Source organism: Pelobates fuscus, chromosome 10, assembly GCF_036172605.1.
Source record: "Pelobates fuscus isolate aPelFus1 chromosome 10, aPelFus1.pri, whole genome shotgun sequence".
In the NCBI taxonomy this organism is placed as follows: domain Eukaryota; kingdom Metazoa; phylum Chordata; class Amphibia; order Anura; family Pelobatidae; genus Pelobates; species Pelobates fuscus.
This window is the reverse complement of record NC_086326.1, coordinates 131732986-131753241: the sequence shown is the minus strand read 5'-3', so window position 1 is coordinate 131753241 and position 20256 is coordinate 131732986. Positions and strand designations below refer to the sequence as shown.

The following is a 20256-nucleotide window of genomic DNA, read 5'->3' as shown; positions in this document are numbered from 1 at the left end:
TATACCAACACATTAGCTCGGAATCAGGGGAATGGGGAACCCTCAGATACACAGATAAATGGGAAGCCGACCTGGGGGAGACCCTTGAGGGCATAGACTGGCAGGAAATATGGGAGGCATGCACCAAGGTGCAATGCTATAAGACACTCTTTAGGTGGTACACAACACGGGTAAAACAATACCACATGAAATTTAGCAACACGGACACATGCTGGCACTTATGCGGCAACAAGAGCAGCTATATACACATGTACACATGTACAGTGCCCAAATGTACAGACCTTTTGGGGCAAAGTGGTATCCCTAGGCTCCTGTGTATTGCAGTGGAGGCTGACACTGGACCCATGGGGGTGTCTGCTATCTAGACCCACGGAGGGACTAAACAGACATGAGCGGAAACTACTTAATATGATATATCTAGCAGCGAGAAGGGCTCTGTCACAAAAATGGGCCAGTCCGGACCTGCCTAACATGACCCTAGTACACACGAAACTCTGAGATAACTATCTCATGGATAAGTTAACAGCTCGGGTCCGAAATACCACCACCCCCTTCACCAAGGTCTGGGAACTGTGGGAGCAATATGAGGAGTCCGCCCCAGTGGCTTAAATTACTGCCTGCCATACATATACTCACACCCAAGGGCAAGCATATCACATCATAGTTACATAGTTACATAGCTGAAAAGAGACTTGCGTCCATCAAGTTCAGCCTTCCTCACATATGTTGTTGCTGTTGATCCAAAAGAAGGCAAAAAACCTAGTCTGAAGCGCTTCCAATTTTGCCACAAACTAGGAAAAAATTCCTTCTTGACCCCAAAATAGCAGTCAGATGTATCCTTGGATCAAGCAGCTATTGCCCCATTAATTATAAATTATATCCCTGTACGTTATGTTTTTGTAAGTATTCATCCAATTGCAGTTTAAACATCTGTAGTGACTCTGACAAAACCACCTCTTCAGGCAGAGAATTCAATATCCTTATTGCTCTTACTGTAAAAAAACCTTTCTTTGCCTTAGATGAAATCTCCTTTCTTCCAGCCTAAATGTGTGACCTCGTGTCCTATGTGTAGCCCTGTTTATGAATAGATTTCCAGATAAAGGTTTGTACTGGCCCGAATATATTTGTATAAAGTTATCATATCCCCTCTCAGGCGCCGTTTTTCCAAACTAAACAGATTTAATTTTTTTAACCTTTCTTCATAACTAAAATGCTCCATTCCTTTTATCAATTTTGTAGCTCGTCTCTGGCCTTTTTTTAGTGCCATGATATCTTTGTTTAGAACCGGCGCCCAAAATTGCACAGCATATTCAAGGTGTGGTCTTACCAACGATTTATAAAGAGGCAAAATTATATTTTCATCCCGAGAATTTATGCCCCTATTTATACATGACAAAACCTTACTTGCCTTAGCAACTGCAGATTGACATTGCATATTGCTGCCTAATTTGTTAACTATAACAATTCCCAAATCCTTCTCGTGTGTGGTTATCCATAATTTGCTACCATTTAGTGTGTAAGTTGCTTGTGCATTCTTAACCCCAAAGTGCATAACTTTGGATTTCTCTACGTTAAATTTCATCTGCCATTTTAGTGCCCAGTCCCCCAATCTATCCAAATCCCTCTGCAGCAAAGCAATTTCCTGCTCACATTTTATTCCTTTACAAAGTGTCATCTGCAAACACTGATACATGGCTTTCAATGCCTATTTCAAGATCATTTATAAATATGTTAAATAGAAGTGGTCCCAAAACAGAACCCTGAGGGACACCACTTACCACTTTAGTCCAGCCTGAAAATGTACTATTAATGACAACATGTAGGAGTACGAAACAAGCGTTTCATGGAATAATTGAGCCTTTTATGTTTAATTTACACTGTTTTATTTGAACGTTTTTTTTTCTTAAACATTGCACACCTAATAATAAAATATAATCTCTACTGTCAGTTTTGTGTTGTAATATGGCTTACTATAAACAGCTACAGGCAACCTGATCATTGACATAATTATGAGCCACGCTGGGAATGCATGTTCAACTAACGAAATGTAAAAACTGTTATACTCATGAAATAGGCTTCTGCAAAAGCCAAAATGTATGCCAATGCTATTTTATTTCACCTGTCAACACAAAATAAAGTGTTTTAAAAAAAAATGTTTTAAATTTAAAATACAAATATGCCCACTTACAGCATTCCTGAAAGGCAACCATCAGCATGTAAACTGCTCCTATACCTGGGCGAGGCCTGTCAGGGTACCTGTGGTCTCTACCTCCGAAAGAGGTAGAGACTTAGCTGTTCCTCCATCCAGACGGCCTGATGGCACCCTTCCCCACGGTCTATCCGGTCATGCAAGGCCGGCCGCGAGGGAGTGACTGCCTTTTACAGCATCTAGGCAGGAAGTTGTCATCAGGACACTCCTCCGGAATGACCTGTCACTCAATTGCTGCAGGACCAATCAGGAAGCCTCGGAGGCGTGGTTACTGCTCTGAACAGGGTATTTAACAGAGCTTCTTTCATTAGCTCATTGCCCTGTCGTGGTTCTAGCTTGTTCTAGTCACTCAGTGCTTGTGTATTCTATTATCCCTTTTGGTTTTGACCCGGCTTGTTTACCTTACTCTGCTTATCTCTGTTACCCTTGATTCGGCTTGTCTCTTGCTTACCTGTCTTCTGTTACCCTCGACCTCGGCTTGTCTTTGACCATTCTATACTGTACTACTTACGTTAGTCCGGCCATTCTAAGGTCCGGTATACGTATCTGGCTACTGTTTGTACTCTGCGTGTTGGATCCCTGTCCCGATCCTGACATTACGACAGGGCCAATGGATCCTGCAAGTACAAACAGTCAGCTGGCTTCTCCTGATCCTAGGTTTGAAGCCATGGATCACATAATGGATCAGATGGCGCTTGCGCTACAGGCTCTATTATCTCGTGCCAATAACCCACCAGAGGAGATACGTAATACCCCTGTTTCTCCTGTCGGTTCAGGTCTAGAGGTAGCCACAGTGGGTGCTTCTTCTCGCATTACCCCCCCAGTACGCTATGGTGGGGCTCCTGAGAAGTGTCGTGGTTTCTTAAACCAAATTAGTATCCACTTTGAATTGCAACCTCGCTCTTATCCTACAGATAGGGCAAAGGTAGGATTTATTATCACCCTACTTATTGAGAAAGCTCTGAGATGGGCCAACCCATTATGGGAGAACGATAACCCATTAGTTTATAACTATAACGCCTTTGTAACTGCTTTTAGAAGAACATTTGACCCACCAGGTAGAAAGGTTAATGCCGCCAGACTACTGTTGCGTCTGAAACAGGAGAACCAAACACTGGTGGATTATGCACTAGAGTTCAGGTCTCTGGCGTCGGAGGTCAAGTGGAATGAGCAGGCGTATATGGATGTATTTTTGAATGGCTTATCTGAAGTAATCCTTGATGAGGTTGCTACCAGAGAACTCCCTGAGAATTTAGAGGATTTAATTTCGTTCATCTCTCGTATAGATGAACGTTTAAGAGAGAGACAGAACACTCAAGAGAGGAACCGGAGACCTTCTTTTAGGTTAGCCCCCGCTTTTCCAAGTCCTAACTCCACGGTATCTTTGCTTCCTGAACCTATGCAGATAGGGTATACCCGCCTCTCTGAGGAGGAAAGACAGTACAGGAGAAGAGAGGGTTTGTGTATGTATTGTGGAGTTAAGGGTCATTTACTCTCGAACTGTTCTAACCGCCCGGGAAACGCTCGCACCTAAGTCTCTCTAGAGGACAGGCCTTGGGTGTTTCTATTTTGTCCTCTACTCCTAATTATAAAGATCACAGGCTTCTGCTACCAGTTTCCTTAACTTGCGGGAGGGAAGTAGTAAGGGCTATGGCTTTGATAGATTCCGGTGCTGCTGAGAATTTTATCGACCAAGCCTTTGCTAGTAAAAACAATTTCCCATCCCAGCTAAGGGAGACACCCTTGGCCGTTGAGGCCATAGATGGTAGACCACTACTAGATCCTGTTATCTTTCGTGAAACCATACCCATTGAGTTAGGTGTTGGTGTCCTACACGTGGAGAATTTATCTCTTCTGCTCATTTCGTCTCCTTCCGTTCCCATAGTTCTGGGGTACCCATGGTTGAAAGAACATAACCCTATTATCGATTGGGAGTTAGGGGAGATACTCTCGTGGGGCCAGGGCTGCCAGGATCGGTGTCTGTGCAAGGTTTCTCCATTAGCTAATATTAACATACAGGAGAATCCTACTCAGTCCACAGAGAGACAAATACCGGACCTTTACCTAGACTTAAGGGCAGTGTTTGACAAGAAGAATGCCGATTCTTTGCCGCCACACAGGTCATTTGACTGTAAAATTAAGCTTCTACCCGGGACTATGCCTCCGAGGGGCCATGTATATCCTTTGTCTGTTCAGGAAAACTCGGTTCTAGAGGAGTATATTCAGGAGAATTTAGAAAAGGGATTTATCAGGAGGTCTTCTTCTCCGGCCGGGGCGGGGTTCTTTTTCATTAAGAAGAAGGATGGCACGCTGAGACCTTGTATCGATTACCGAGGCTTGAATAAAATAACTGTCAGAAATGCCTATCCTATCCCACTGATTACCGAGTTATTTGATCGTCTTAAGGGCTCCAAAATCTTCACCAAGTTAGATCTCAGAGGGGCTTACAATTTGGTGAGAATCCAGCAAGGTCACGAGTGGATGACGGCATTCAATACCCAGTATGGCCATTACGAATACACTGTTATGCCATTTGGACTATGCAATGCTCCTGCAGTATTTCAAGATTTGATTAATGAGGTACTTAGGGAGTTTCAGCATGATTGTGTTATTGTTTACCTGGACGACATACTAATACACTCTAAGGAGATTGAGACTCACCATAGACAGGTCAGAAAGGTGTTACACAAACTTCTGCAACATGGTCTATACTGCAAATTGGAGAAGTGCAGTTTTGATCAAGCTCAGGTAGACTTTCTTGGGTACGTGATTTCTGGGGAAGGTTTTAAAATGGATCCTGGTAAACTCCAATCTATTTTAGACTGGCCTTTGCCCAAAGGACTCAAGGCTATCCAAAGGTTTATTGGGTTTTCCAACTACTATAGGCGCTTCATTAAGGGTTACTCCTCTATCATTGCGCCTATTACCAATATGACCAAACAAGGGGCTGATACTAAGTTCTGGTCTGAGGAAGCTCTTGGTGCTTTTAAGACTCTCAAGGAACTTTTTGCCTCAGCTCCCATTCAAGTTCATCCTGAGACGACTCTGCCTTTCTTGCTCGAGGTCGATGCTTCTGAGACAGGAGTTGGGGCTGTTCTGTCCCAAAGGTTAGGGGTGGATAAACCGTTACACCCTTGTGGTTTCTTCTCTAAAAAATTTTCTGGGCCTGAGAGCAGATATGACATCGGGGAGAGGGAATTGTTAGCGGTCATTAAGGCTTTAACCCCTTAAGGACCAAACTTCTGGAATAAAAGGGAATCATGACATGTCACACATGTCATGTGTCCTTAAGGGGTTAAAGGAGTGGAGACATTTACTGGAAGGGACACTACACCCTGTTACTATTCTAACGGATCATAAGAACTTGTCTTATATTGGGGAGGCGAAGCGTTTGTCCGCCAGGCAGGCTCGCTGGGCCTTGTTCCTCACTCACTTTAATTATGTACTTACGTATAGACCTGGATCTAAGGAATCTAAAGCCGATGCATTGTCTCGTCAATATGAACCATCCACTATAACTGAACCACTTCTGTCCTCCATAGTTCCTAAGGGGAATATCATCGCGAACACGAATCTCAGGATTCACTCTCCATTGCTTTCTGAGATCATGAAGTTTCAGCATTTGGCACCCAAACAGACCCCTGGGGATCGACACTTCGTTCCTGCCGCTCTCCAACTGGAGGTGCTACGCTGTCTCCATAACAGTAAGGTGGCTGGGCATCCTGGCATCCGCAAGACTTATGCGCTGGTCTCTAAAGATTTTTGGTGGCCTGACTTACGCAAGGATATTAAAGAATTCATCGGGGCATGTGAAGTTTGTACCAAGACCAAGCTACCCCATTCGCTTCCATGCGGATTTCTACACCCTTTAGAGGTTCCTGAAAAGCCTTTGTCCTGCCTGGCAATGGACTTCATTGTTGATTTGCCTATCTCTAAAAAGCAGACTGTCATCCTCACTGTGGTAGACAGATTTACTAAAAGGGCTCACTTCATTCCCTTACCTAAACTCCCATCTTCGCCCGAATTAGCGGAGATATTCGCCAGGGAGATTTTCCGTTTGCATGGGATACCTTCCCAGATTGTCTCTGACAGAGGCTCCCAATTTGTTTCCCGTTTTTGGAGATCATTCTGCTCCCAACTAGGCATCAAATTGAATTTCTCCTCTGCCTATCATCCTCAGTCCAATGGAGCTGCTGAACGCACTAACCAAAAAGTTGAACAATATTTACGTTGTTTCGTTTCAGAACACCAGGACGATTGGGTCGGTTTGATTCCTTGGGCGGAGTTTGCACATAACAATCTCATTTGTGATTCTACGCATTCTAGCCCTTTTTTCTTGAATTATGGCTTTCATCCTTCCATCCTTCCTTCGGAGTCTTCTTCTCAAGGGATACCGTCGGTGGATGTTCATGTTGCCAATTTAAGAGAGTTGTGGGATCAAACTCGACAAATCCTTCTGCACAATTCTACGCTGGTTAAAAAACACGCTGACAAACGTAGAAGGGCAGCACCGGTGTTTGTTCCAGGCGATAGAGTATGGTTAAGTACTAGAAACATTCGGTTAAAAGTGCCGTCCATGAAGTTTGCTCCTCGATATATTGGACCTTACAGGGTACTGTCTCAAATTAACCCAGTTGCGTATCGTTTAGCGTTGCCTAATGCCTTACGCATTCCTAATTCATTTCATGTTTCCTTGCTAAAACCATTAATATGTAACAGGTTCTCCTCCACGATCGCCCCTCCCCGCTCAGTTCAGGTGGAGGGTCAGGAGGAGTATGAGGTCAATTCCATCGTTTATTCTCGAATCTCCCGGGGGAAACTGCAATATCTGGTCGATTGGAAGGGTTATGGTCCTGAGGAGAGAAGTTGGGTACCTCAGGAGGAGGTGCATGCTCCCCGTCTCCGCAGGGCGTTTCACTCTCGATTCCCTTCTCGCCCTGGTGTATTCCGCCCGGTGGGCGTATCTGAGAGGGGGGGTACTGTCAGGGTACCTGTGGTCTCTACCTCCGAAAGAGGTAGAGACTTAGCTGTTCCTCCATCCAGACGGCCTGATGGCACCCTTCCCCACGGTCTATCCGGTCATGCAAGGCCGGCCGCGAGGGAGTGACTGCCTTTTACAGCATCTAGGCAGGAAGTTGTCATCAGGACACTCCTCCGGAACGACCTGTCACTCAATTGCTGCAGGACCAATCAGGAAGCCTCGGAGGCGTGGTTACTGCTCTGAACAGGGTATTTAACAGAGCTTCTTTCATTAGCTCATTGCCCTGTCGTGGTTCTAGCTTGTTCTAGTCACTCAGTGCTTGTGTATTCTATTATCCCTTTTGGTTTTGACCCGGCTTGTTTACCTTACTCTGCTTATCTCTGTTACCCTTGATTCGGCTTGTCTCTCGCTTACCTGTCTTCTGTTACCCTCGACCTCGGCTTGTCTTTGACCATTCTATACTGTACTACTTACGTTAGTCCGGCCATTCTAAGGTCCGGTATACGTATCTGGCTACTGTTTGTACTCTGCGTGTTGGATCCCTGTCCCGATCCTGACAAGGCCTCACTAATCAGGAACCTCTTTTTACAGTTAAAATCCATTGAGGACAAGGGCATGTGAACAGTGAACCTCCTTGTACTATATTTCACACCAAGGATGCATAATTCATTGTTGCACAATAGAATATTGCCATTTAATGTAATTTGTGTAGTGCATATATGAATTGGCCACTTGATTGCAAGGTCAGATGACAGAAGGGATAATGTAAATTGCATAGGAATGTGAAAGGGGGCAGATGGTTTACCATGTGGATTGATCAAAGGCTCTCCTAGGTGTGAGAAGTTACACATAAGTGGCCTGGAAGTCTGGTTTAAATATAAACTAACCCTCTAAATTACCATATGTCTATATTCCCTCTTAGATAGGGGGTCCTTTGATATGTTAATGACCATTAGCCTTGTGTTCCAGCATCATATCCAAAAGAAACACTATAGTTACTATAGGTACACCTTAGCTCCACCTCCGTGCGAGGCTTGGTAATTCTCAGGGTAAATATCTAATGATACTGAAGTGTGTATGTAATTACTTGGGGGCCAGAATCGAATTGAGTGAGTCACCATCTCCCTTACCAGCATCATATCCAAAAGAAACATGAATATTTACCCACAGATTAATAATTAAGCCTCATTTTTATTATATTTAGGATGGGACAAGCACAATCTTCTAATCAAGTCCAAACGTGATTTCCATAACTTAACCATTGGGGAAGGGATTGTGATGTCTGTTATATTGGGTCACAAGTAAGGAGTATGACATATCTATGGAATGGAAGAATGGTAAATTCATAGATGCAATTATTATTTCTGTGGCAAGTACATAAGAGGAGATGGAACCAAATGTTTCCATTTTGGTCTGCAACACCAGGGGATGGTCACTTATAGTTACTATAGGGACGCCTTAGCTCCATCTCTGGGCGAGGCTTGGTCATCGACGTGGTAAATATCTAATGATACTGAAGTGTGTATGTACTTGCTTGGGGGCCAGAATCCAATTGAGTGAGTCACCATCTCCCTTACCAGAGACCACCTGGGCAGAACTTTTACTTTGAAAACCTGAGTAAGTAATTAGGACTTCTGTTATTTTATCCCTTTTTGTTTTTTTTTTTTTGTTTTTTTTTTTTTTAATCTGTTTTTTTATTGAAGGCATATGGGATAGGTTACAGAAGAGAAAACAAGGATAATGTTCTAATAGGTTACAGCTTCGGATAAATACAACAGTATTGTGTCACATTTCCAGATTAGCATTGCCTCTTTTTTATTTTTTTTTAAAGTAAAGTATGAGTGTGAATTTATGCATAACCGTAGCAAATAAGGGTTAGTAAAAATGACATATCCTATGTCCAAGTTAACATTAGTCGCTTTAACATTAGTCGCTTTAACAATATTCGCTTTGACAATAGTCGCTTTGACAATAGTCGCTTTGACAATAGTCGCTTTGACAATAGTCGCTTTGACAATAGTCGCTTTGACAATAGTCGCTTTGACAATAGTCGCTTTGACAATAGTCGCTTTAACATTAGTCGCTTTAACATTAGTCGCTTTAACATTAGTCGCTTTAACTTGTGTCGCTTAAGTATGTGTTGCTTTAACACGTGTCGCTTAAGAATGTTTCGCTTTAACCTGTGACGCTTTAACATGTCGCTGTATCATCAGACTTTTCATTAGTACCAGAGCTTAAACGAGTTACCCTTTTTGTTTTTTAATCTGTTGTTGATGTAACTAATTTTATTGTCATCTATATTTTCGCATGCACTGTGACTATTTTTGGCTAATAATAAATATTCCTTTATTAAGTTCTGCCTTTGTCTGGTAAAGAATCACGTTACCTGAAGAGACTAACTAATGAGTGTTTTGCAATTGCATAGGTATTGTGCTAAGTTGTATTTGGTGGGTTTTTATTGTTAAGTTTACCTGGGGGACCAAGGCACCCCATTTATAAATTGTCTTGGTGGAGGCAGCGTTAAAATAGTAATATTTATATTATTATGGTTAAGTATGGGTGGTGTTAAGTGGGATTTTATCATTATTTCCGGTTTAGTGCAGACAAATAGTGAACTTTAACCCTTTCACTGCCACAACTACGTCACGCACACTCTTGAAGTAGGGTGCGTTTGTGACACTATAACTTGAGCATACATTGCCATGACGCATAGGTAACTTTCAATACAAATATAAGGACATCGTATTTAAAAATATTAGTTTATCAACAATATTGTTGCGATACAAAGAATAAAGTCAAAGTACTGTACCAGAACCTAATGATATACACTGACTGGCTTTTAGAAAGCATATTATAATACTAATTATTTTTTTTATCTTTGTGGATTCTCTCTGTTCTGCCAAAAGACTGATGTAAAATAAAGGTTCTTAACTTTATATGACAAGAATTTAAATTGTATACATAGCATTATCTTGTCAACCAATTCATTCTTCATTTGTCATAACATATTCATCCATTACGTGCATTATATACCTTATTTGAGACTCCTTTACAGGTTCACACTAATATGATGCTAGTTGTGGCAATTTATATATTGTATAGCAATCTATGAATTTATTTTTCCAATTGAAACTTTTGTTACAGTGGATGAACTTATTATTCATTATTTGTTTTGTTATATTTAGGACTATATACATATGAACTATATAAGAGAACTGTTACGTATAGTATAATTTGATAATATATCAACTATTAGAATATTATTCCTTGATTGGTATATATAGATTCATTTTGAATATACCACCAAAGAGAGGATCACTCAATGGAGCGCTAATGAAGTTTGCTTACCCCACTGTATATTGTGGAGGTCAGATGACACTTTTTCCCACTCGTGGGGATATATAAAGACAATATTGTCTAAAACAGAGAAATTAAACACATAATGGTGCAGTATGCCAATAAAATCTGGATATGGCGTAGAGGAGATATATATCCAACTCACATGGTATAGAGCCTTTCTAGGATAGGCTCAGGTTTCAACAGCAGGGGTGTGTAAGGTCATACCAAACCCTCTCCAGATTATCAGCCCAATGGTTTGCAGGTATATGGAAACAATAAAAGGAACAGAATACCCTAGTGCAAGATTGTATAAATAGGGTAATGGTCAAAGTGACAATGCATAGGTTTGCTCACCTTTAATAGAGCCAGTTATACTAGGCTCTAGGTATTAAGGCCCTGTATATTTAAGGGAGACACTTCCCTTCTTGTATATAAGTGCAGGAAGCAGTTGAGGGTCCACTGGGTTGGTATTGGTTAAAATAACACCTTATTACATTATAATAATATTATGTAATAAAGTGTTATTTTAACCAATACCAACCCAGTGGACCCTCAACTGCTTCCTGCACTTACTACCCTTCTTGTGGGAATTTGCCAGGAGTCGTATAAACATATTGTCCATGTCTAATTATGACCCACAAAAACAGCACAAGAACCCAATTTTGATGCCTAAACCAGGGTTTACGAAACATTAATTTAAGGCATGTGTGGATGTGTTTCAACCTGAAAGTAATTGACCTGTTAATGGGACATCTGTGTTGGTGAAATTAATAAATAGGGTAATAAGGTATAATATCCAGGAATTCATTTTAAATAACAGTATCACTATTAGATATTGAAATGCATCTGTTTAATGTTGGTGTTTTGATAAAGATAGAAACTCAATAAATAGCTGCCTGTAGATTGACAGATGAAAAGGCAACCTCTCACGTAATATGGAGTTCATACACATGATACTCTTTTTGAATGTGCAAGAAGATCTAAAACAGGCAGGCAACTCACGGTGAGCAAACCTCCTTTCCTGGCATCCAACCAAGTGTCACCATCCAGCCGACTAATCTTTTACTGAGGTTGGCAAAAATATACACAGACACAACCCCCTCCCCAAGTAATATTAACAAAAAATATTGCCAGTAAATAAATTGTGTGCTTTGCGTACTAAATAGTAGAAGTCACCAAGTCTATCTTAACGTATTACCCTGAGCAATGACAAGTGCTGGTGTCTATTAAAGGCCATTTAAGTAATTATCTATTAGAATTAACAGACATTACAATTTAATGAAAACTCTCCTGTAATCATGTAGTCTCCTGCTTCGTTCCAGAGAACATTACTGAAGTAGTTAGAGAGGTCTATGACTTTATTAATCCTGAACGGTAACATCTTTATTTACAAATCTCATAGCATTAAGCGTTGTTTCGCTACACCAAGCCGTAATTAAAATAACTGATGTATACCGAGTGTTTCGCCACTGGGCTTATTAAAAGGACCTACTTTTAACTGTGTCATTTTAAAATAAAGGTTAAATGTGACCATGGTTATTTGCTAACATTCACTGTTGCCTTGACAATCCTAAATAAGTATACTATATTCATTGCAGTTGGAGTTGCAGTTGGAGTGACCATCTACAAATTTTAACAAGCTACTTAAAAATAAAGAAAAAAAACAGGAATTTAGACACCTGTTTGTCAAGAATACTACCCATGTCTCCAGGGAATCCACACGAAAACAACCTTTTTGTGTTCCACACCAGTTGTTCGGGAGTTGGGTCCCTATTAATATATAACACATGGTCAAAAGTTATAATTATGGAGATTTATCTTTTTCAACAACACTTAAAGCATGCAGGCACACAGTCTGTTTAGAAATCACAGGCAGAAGAATTGACCCTATGCAGACGTCAGATAGGTCTTTCTACAAGGAATTTTTACAAATGTTTCCACTGCTAGAACTAACTGTAAGTGGTCTTATTACAAATTTCGAACATCGATGAACATCAATAGCTTAGTGATAAAGTAGTATTTCAGCCATGTTCAGAAAATGAGAATAATCAGTTCTCAGTTGCTGTGTTCGCTGAAAAGTGTAAACTTTGTTTAGAATCAAGTTCAGGGCAAGATCTTTTAATCAAAAACGTTCACAAAATAATTTTCAATGACATTGGCTTGCGTGGCGAAAGTCTCCCTCATGCTGTACTGTGGATTGGTGGAAACAGTTTTTCCCGAGTGATGGTTCATCGTACGGCAGTCCAGCATACAACGCTGGGATCACTGGATGTTGTCAGGAATGATTTGTGACACAAAGGACAGAATGGTCAAAGACAGGCCGAGGTCAATGGCTAAAGGCATATCAACACAATCGACACAAAAAAACCACCACAGGACACTGGTCCTTGGGTGGTTTGAACATTTCTTGGCATTAGTGGCCTGCATTATTAAAGCAATGGCAATACGAGAGTGAATGTCAACATTGAGATGATACTGTGCTTGTAAAACACTTGCATGCACACTCTCACAAATACATTATATTTGTAATATCTGTTGCTCATCGTAGCTATGGAGGGATACAGGGAGCAATGTTAATTTATCCTGACTTTCTGCTGTCTAGTGTGTATGGAGCACATCCTTCCCTGCTGCTCCTCCTCGGGATGCGGTAAAATATTAGACAGGCAGCAGGGGCCAGGACATGGCAGTGTATGCCTGTCACAAGGTTACTATGTTGTGTCAATGGCAGTTACTCAATGTCTAATGCAAGGGCACATACAGGTTTGTGGATCAGCCAGCACAAAATAATTTGCCTATCAAACAGAAATAACAGGAGGGCTGCTCAGACATGGCGATTTCAGTGGGGAGAGCTCCCAAATCATGGAGCCCTGCTCGTTCTGCTCAATGGGCAGGTCTGCGTTTGGTTGAAAGAACACTATAGCATTAGGAATACAAATCTGTATGCCTAACACTATAGCACCCTGTTAAAGAATAAGGTTCCCTCTCGCCCCATCTTTGTAAGGAGTAAATATGCCCTTTTAGTTACCTTTTCTGCCTTGCAGCACCAGTCTCCGAGCTGCTCTTCCACCTCTTTGGCCAAATCATAGAGTTCAATCATCTCAGCCAATCCAATGCTTTCCCATGTACATTAGTTCCTGCAGAACGGAAATGTTCTCCATTGCAGATTAGAACAGACCGGGACATTGCACACAGACCATTTCATAGAAATTAAGTGTTCTGGGTTCCTGCACTGTTCCTTTAATGTCAAGATCTCCAAACCACAGGTGAATACAAGTAAATCTTATCATTTTTAATAAGTTGTCCCATTTCCCATTTTTCAGTATGTACAGTCTTATAGGAACCTTTGTTGAGAGTAGAATTCTAAATGATTCATCTGATTCAGATGAAATGGGAACAAATAACACTTTGGAAGAGTTGGATATGTACATTAACTCTTAAATTCTCTTACAGAGGTTCCATTCTCTTTAGGTTTGATGGTGAACAGATCTCTACATGTTTTTGTGAACCTAAAGAGCAAAACCTAACATTTTGTATTTTATATTGCAGGTCAGGCAATGGGCGGGACTGTCAGCGCTGTGGCAGCCATCATAGACCTATCTGTGGCATCCAGTGTGACAAACAGTGCCCTCGCTTATTTTCTGACAGCGGATATTTTCATTCTCATATGTATCATGGTATACCTGATTCTTCCCAAGATGGAGTACCCCAGGTAATTATCTTTGTTACAAATACCTATATAGGTGACCCCAGGTTTTGGTAGCATTGTAGTGCAGCTGCTTGATCCAAGGAGACATCTGACTGCTATTTTGGGGTCAAGAAGGAATTTATTTCCTAGTTTGTTGCAAAATTGGAAGCGCTTCACACTGGGTTTTTTGCCTTCTTTTGGATCAACAGCAAAAACAAATGTGAGGAAGGCTGAACTTGATGGACACAAGTCTCTTTTCAGCTATGTAACTAAATGTAACAGTATTAGGAATTTGGATATTTTAATTATTTCAGCTAATGGATGGATGTTGCAAGGATAACATCCCTGCTTATCTATCCCATTGCTAGGGAACACCGATCCTAAATTGGAGCTTCATTGTTTTTTTTTTTATATCACATTTTAAATTACCTTTGTGTAGACATTGTAGTCGCTCCGTTGATCCAACAAAAGTCTACAAAAGATCTACAAAGCGTGGCCTTATAGTGTAGTCTGGCAATTCCTTTGCTCTTTGCTATAGAACACACTTTGCAAGTGCACAAAGTGTGTCTCAAGCATCATCTTGCTATGTTGGTCATCCTCAGACAACATCTCTATGTGCTTGACCACTTGGGGATCTACAAAGAGAAACCATGCAAATCATATGTAAAGTTAGTTCCATTTTTTATACGCATAGGATGTAAAATGGTAGTGTAATCTTTCAAATTCAGCCTAATAAGTATATATTTTTGGTAATGGCATTGCATTCTCTTTTTGTACTAAATGCTAATGTTAACTCAGACTTTGTGGTGCTCAGAAAGAATGGCAATAAGAGAAAGTAGTCTTTTTTACTCTAGTAATACTTTTAAAATAGGACAACTAAAAACCACAAGAAAAATTATTTTATAAATATTAAATAAAAACAGAAAAAAAAGGTAAAACCTTGTTTTGCTCTTTGATGATGCTGCTGGCTCAGTTCTTGCTGTGTTATAATATATTATTTTGGAGTGCTTGCTGGAATTTCATTGTGCCTAGTGGAGCCAGTTGAGTAGGTCAATTATCTTGCCAGCAAGTTTGCTTTAAGGATCACGTGATGGAGGCGAAATGTGCCTCCAGCGTCGCAGATGCCCCTCTAGTGGCTGTCCGGAAGACAGCCACTAGAGGCTGGATTAACCCCAAATGTAAATGCTGTGTTTGCATCTACAGGGTTAAAACCTGTGGGACCTGGCACCCAGACCACTTCATTGAGCTGAAGTGGTCTGGGTGACTATAGTGTCCCTTTAATCACCAGATCGAAAGTTCAAACGTAGGTATGCAACTTCTCAAGTACATTCGAGTCATTCTGGCAGTCTAACTAGTGGAACTGTCCAGAATCTCTTGAATATTCCCACAATATCCACAAGATCATTATTCCCAACAAACATTTAATCCTAGTATTGGTGTCTATCCTCAAGGCCTTCCAGTTTATTGGTCCTAGTGTTTTATCGATTGTGTCTTAAGGATTTTGTTTTAAATTCAGTCATGGGGTGAATCGCTGAGACATATTTCGAGTGAAGTACAAATATCCATCCATCCATCCAGTTCTCTTTGTTGCAAAAATGTTGGAACATGTTTTTACTTTCATTGCACAAATGACTAAAAATAAATAACTTAAAATAACATCTTTCAAAACAAAAACCTAAAGCCACAGGCCGAAACTCCTAGTTTCACGCGAAGGTTCCATTTTGCACGGGTTGTTAAGGTTTGCTCTGATCATCTGCAAAGAAAAAGCAGAAGTGTCACTCAGAGTGAAATTCTGTATAATACTGTGTTCATTTTTGCTAACGCAGGAATAAACATTGCTGCTCAGTATTCAGAATTCTGCCTCATCAGCAAACACCTCTATGTACTATATAAGTCCCTTGTAGTATCTTTTTGAACTCATTCTTTAAGAAATCAATCTGTATAAATGCGATCATGCATTTAAGAGAGAGACGTCTCTGCACTTGTATATAAAGTTTGTTAACTTTCTCATAAAAACTGCTATAAATACATTAGAGGTGAGGTTCTGCTACTCTGTATGAGTTCAGAATTAAATATATTGAATTATTATTATAGTATGTCTATAATTAGAGAGCTAAATAGAGCTTTAGAATCATTATCTTCATTACTGCCAAATGACAACTTGTCCAAGATTGAATTCTTTAATCACTGCCAATATTGACCATCTCATATTTTGTCTGGGTCACATTAATTCTAACCTAATGTTACGTGAGAGATCAGTCCTGATTTATGAGGTCAACAGTGAATAGTGGTGAAATGAAAGGGAGACTCACAAGTTAGGCCAAAGAGTTTCCAGCTATTTTGGTTTAACTTGTGCAAAGTCTACTTTCACTTCATCAAAAAAAATTTTTTAAACAGTCTTACTTGGAAGCATATATATATATATATATATATATATATATATATATATATATATATATATATATATATATTATTTATTTTTGATGTATTTTGCCCATGTATTATTTATTTTAAAAGCAACACATTTTAAAGAAGGCAAGAGTGGTTAGTATATTAGTTTATTATTATTATTATTATTATTATTACTGCTATTTATAAGGTTCTGCAGCTCTGTACAATAGGATAAAAGTCAAATTGTGTAGTTTTTTTTATTATTTTTTTTAATTTAATACAACAAATTTGTTTATTCATCCTGGCTTACCATAATAGAACATTTCATTAATATTTTGTCTCGGAAAAGCACTTTTTGCTAAATTGATTAAATATGTTTTGTGTATCTTGTTTATACTGCCACCTAGAGGACTGATGGCTTCCTCTCTTACCAAGTGCATATGTGTTCAATAGAACAGCCTGATCTGTTAGCTGTAATGGAGCTAGGGTGTAACTTCTTCATCCACAAGCAGTGTAGGCATGGTCTGGGTACTGCAGATTTTACATAGAACAGGACATTGATATGCATATGTTTTGTGCTTTACTTTTTAAATAGGTAACAACTGATCTTAGGCACCTATAGTATTTTTTTTTCTTTCTAAATTTCCCTGGAGACTTCTTAGTTTAGAGAGTGATTTCGGCAATAGTATACTTACCTGACACAATGTCCATAACCTCATCAGTGATGCTGACTGCATTTCCATATATTAATGCTTGAGAGGGCACTTAGAGCAGTTGTGACGATCAAATATGGGATCTCTTTGCCTATTTTCAATTATTATCTTACTGATTATTAGATACTTGGGACTCAACTAGCAGTCAATAGTACACATTTATTCATGGCAATCTGCTGGGTTTCACCTGAGTTATCCTGGTTTTGATGGGGGAAAAAACACGGCCTTGAGAGGCACATGTACCTTTTTCTGCCTCTTTGTGGACCTGCCTCTTTGTGGATGTCCATGTCCTCTTCTATTGCATTTTTTGCCCAGAACTGTAGGAGGAATAAGAGGGAGATTTTTGTGGGAAGGGAACATAAAGTACTGAGTCATTTATATATTTAATGTGAAGAATGTCGAGTGTAAAGCTGTCCAGTAATCTGAATATTGTGTTTATTTTTACTTATTTTTTCTTTTTACAGTTATTATATGAATATCTCTGAACGAACACGCAGCATTATATCTGACAGCACTGACCAAGCCGATGGCATTTCTACATCAAATAAGAACAACTCTCCTCCAATAATTCCCATCCTCAAAAAAGTTTCCGTACTGGTCGGCTGCTTGTTCTATACTTTTTTCATCAGCATTATTATCTTCCCATCCATCTCTGCTGGCATAGAATCGATTGACAAGAGCTCGGGGAATGACTGGACCAATAAATTATTCACTCCCTTAACATGTTTCCTCGTGTATAACTTTGCCGACTGGAGTGGACGACAGATTACAACGTGGATCCAGTGCCCTGGACCCAACAGCAAACTCTTACCTACACTAGTTTTGCTCAGAACGTTATTTATCCCCATATTTATGTTCTGTAATTATCAACCTCGGAAACACATATATACAGTGATCTTCCAAAATGATATCTATCCTATAGTTTTCACTGCTCTTCTTGGGATAAGCAATGGATACCTCGGAACTCTGTCAATGGTGTATGGTCCCAAGGTTGTTCCTAAGGAACTGGCTGAGGGCACAGCTGTAGTCATGACCTTTTTTTTAAGTGTTGGTTTGGCCATAGGATCGGCATTCTCTGCCCTTGTTCAACTAATATGAAATGGGAAAGGGGCAACAAAATCTAAGTTCTACACTTACACTGGAAGATTAATCAGCCTTAGTTTTCATATTCCAAGGACATTAGTTTATTGATGCATTCCTGTTAAAAACATTATTTAACATTTTTAAATATTCTTCTATCTTTTTTGTTGTTTTTAAAAATATTCTTTGTATTTGGAATGCAGGTGACACGTTTTATGTCAATGTCTGTTAAAAGAAACCATGTATTTTGTGGAACAATAATGACAATAAGCTTCCTGCTATTAAGCAGATCCCGATTTTCTTTTTTTCCCCAAGTTTGTAATACCATGATCATATTTAGCATGTCTCCTCCACTGTATGGCGCTACAGAGTTAATGGTTCATTACAAATAAACTAACTATAATAATGTTAATACAAATGTTTTATATAATTTACTGCAGGGAGGTTGTTACACGTTTGAAGCTCCTGTATGTGGGTTAATTCATTAACCATTAGTCATGGATTCCAAAGTCTAACAGGGTTATCATATATGATGTTATTGTCCGAAGACTATTGCATGGGACTCCAGAACTAATGGCCTGATTGCCATTGCTTGCAATTTCCATTTATATATGGCTTGTAGATGTTTTTTGTTAGACACCTGGATAAGCTCCAGCAATGTCTTGCAAATCTTCCTGCCATCAATTTTGCTTCCCTGTCTCTCCTTTCAGTCATATATCTGGATGTTCCCTTTCTGTATATGTTGCAATCTGTGTATTCAACTCTTGGTGTGACTGGCATTGTCCCTTTGCTTTTTTAGCCCTGCTTTACGTTCCATTATAGGAGGAGTATATAAGATTCTAAATATGCCTTCTTGGTATACCATCTGACCTGATCTCTGAGTTCAGCATATGCTATTGGTCATCACCCTGAGCTGTCTGGGTTAGTTTTAATTTTTACACCAAAACAAGTAAAAAGGCGCTAACCAATGTCTAAAAATATTTCTTTATGTGCCAGGGGAAAAAAAAACTAATAATATTATTAAAAAAATTATAAAAAAGCAGCTACTTTTAAAGTGCAATAGTTCACAAAACACATTAAATAAACAGGAATAGAAAAAGGTGCACTGTGTCTTTAGCACTTGACGGTATAAAATCTAGTTTGTTTTAACCCCTTAAAAAATGTGTGACATGTCATGATTCCCTTTTATTCCAGAAGTTTGGTCCTTAAGGGGTTAAACACTCTAACAACCTTCGTTAACGCATTAGAGAGATTCTCTAGGGAAATGTCCATTGTTATTTCTTGCACAAATGAAGCTCTGTCAAACCTAGATAGGGGAAGGTTGTTGTTTTTTTTTACACTTTAATATTATTGCACTTACCTGCTTCGGTTTTTTTCACAACGTTAGCACTGATAATTATAGCACAGTACACTTATTCAATTGAGGCACTTTAACTAACTAAGGTCCCGTATAAAATCTAGTGTGTGTTTAAAAGAAGCAGTGCACCTTTTTCTATTTATGAGTTATTTAATTGTCAAGCTAATAATCGAAAGAAACTACAGACTACTTAGAGCAGGCTTCCCTAAACTCCGGCCCTCCAGATGTTGCTGAACTACAACTCCCATGGTTCGCAGCCTATCTATTTCATTCATAGAATCATGGGAGTTGTAGTTCAGCAACATCTGGAGGGCCGGAGTTTAAAGAAGCCTGACTTAGAGGAAGCCAATTGCCTTAAAGGGACTCTGAAGTGCCAGGAAAACAAACTGTTTTCCTGGCACTGTAGGTCCCCTCTCCCTCCCACCCCCTTCCCACGTTGCTGAAGGGGTTAAAATCCCTTCAGTGACTTACCTTTATCCAGCGCCGATGCTGGGTGATGCT

General features: G+C 39.8%; 1 protein-coding gene across 1 annotated transcript in view; it reads left to right on the top strand.

Moving 5' to 3' along the window:
- The window catches only part of SLC29A3 (solute carrier family 29 member 3), a 58910-nt gene extending 39963 nt beyond the window's left edge, over positions 1–18947 (top strand). Inside the window, exons 5-6 of the mRNA XM_063434687.1 lie at positions 14076–14238; positions 17783–18947. Coding sequence (XP_063290757.1) covers positions 14076–14238; positions 17783–18416 — 797 coding nt within the window. The 3' untranslated portion in view covers positions 18417–18947. The remainder of the gene's footprint in view (positions 1–14075; positions 14239–17782) is intronic.
- Positions 18948–20256: the final 1309 nt, after the last annotated feature.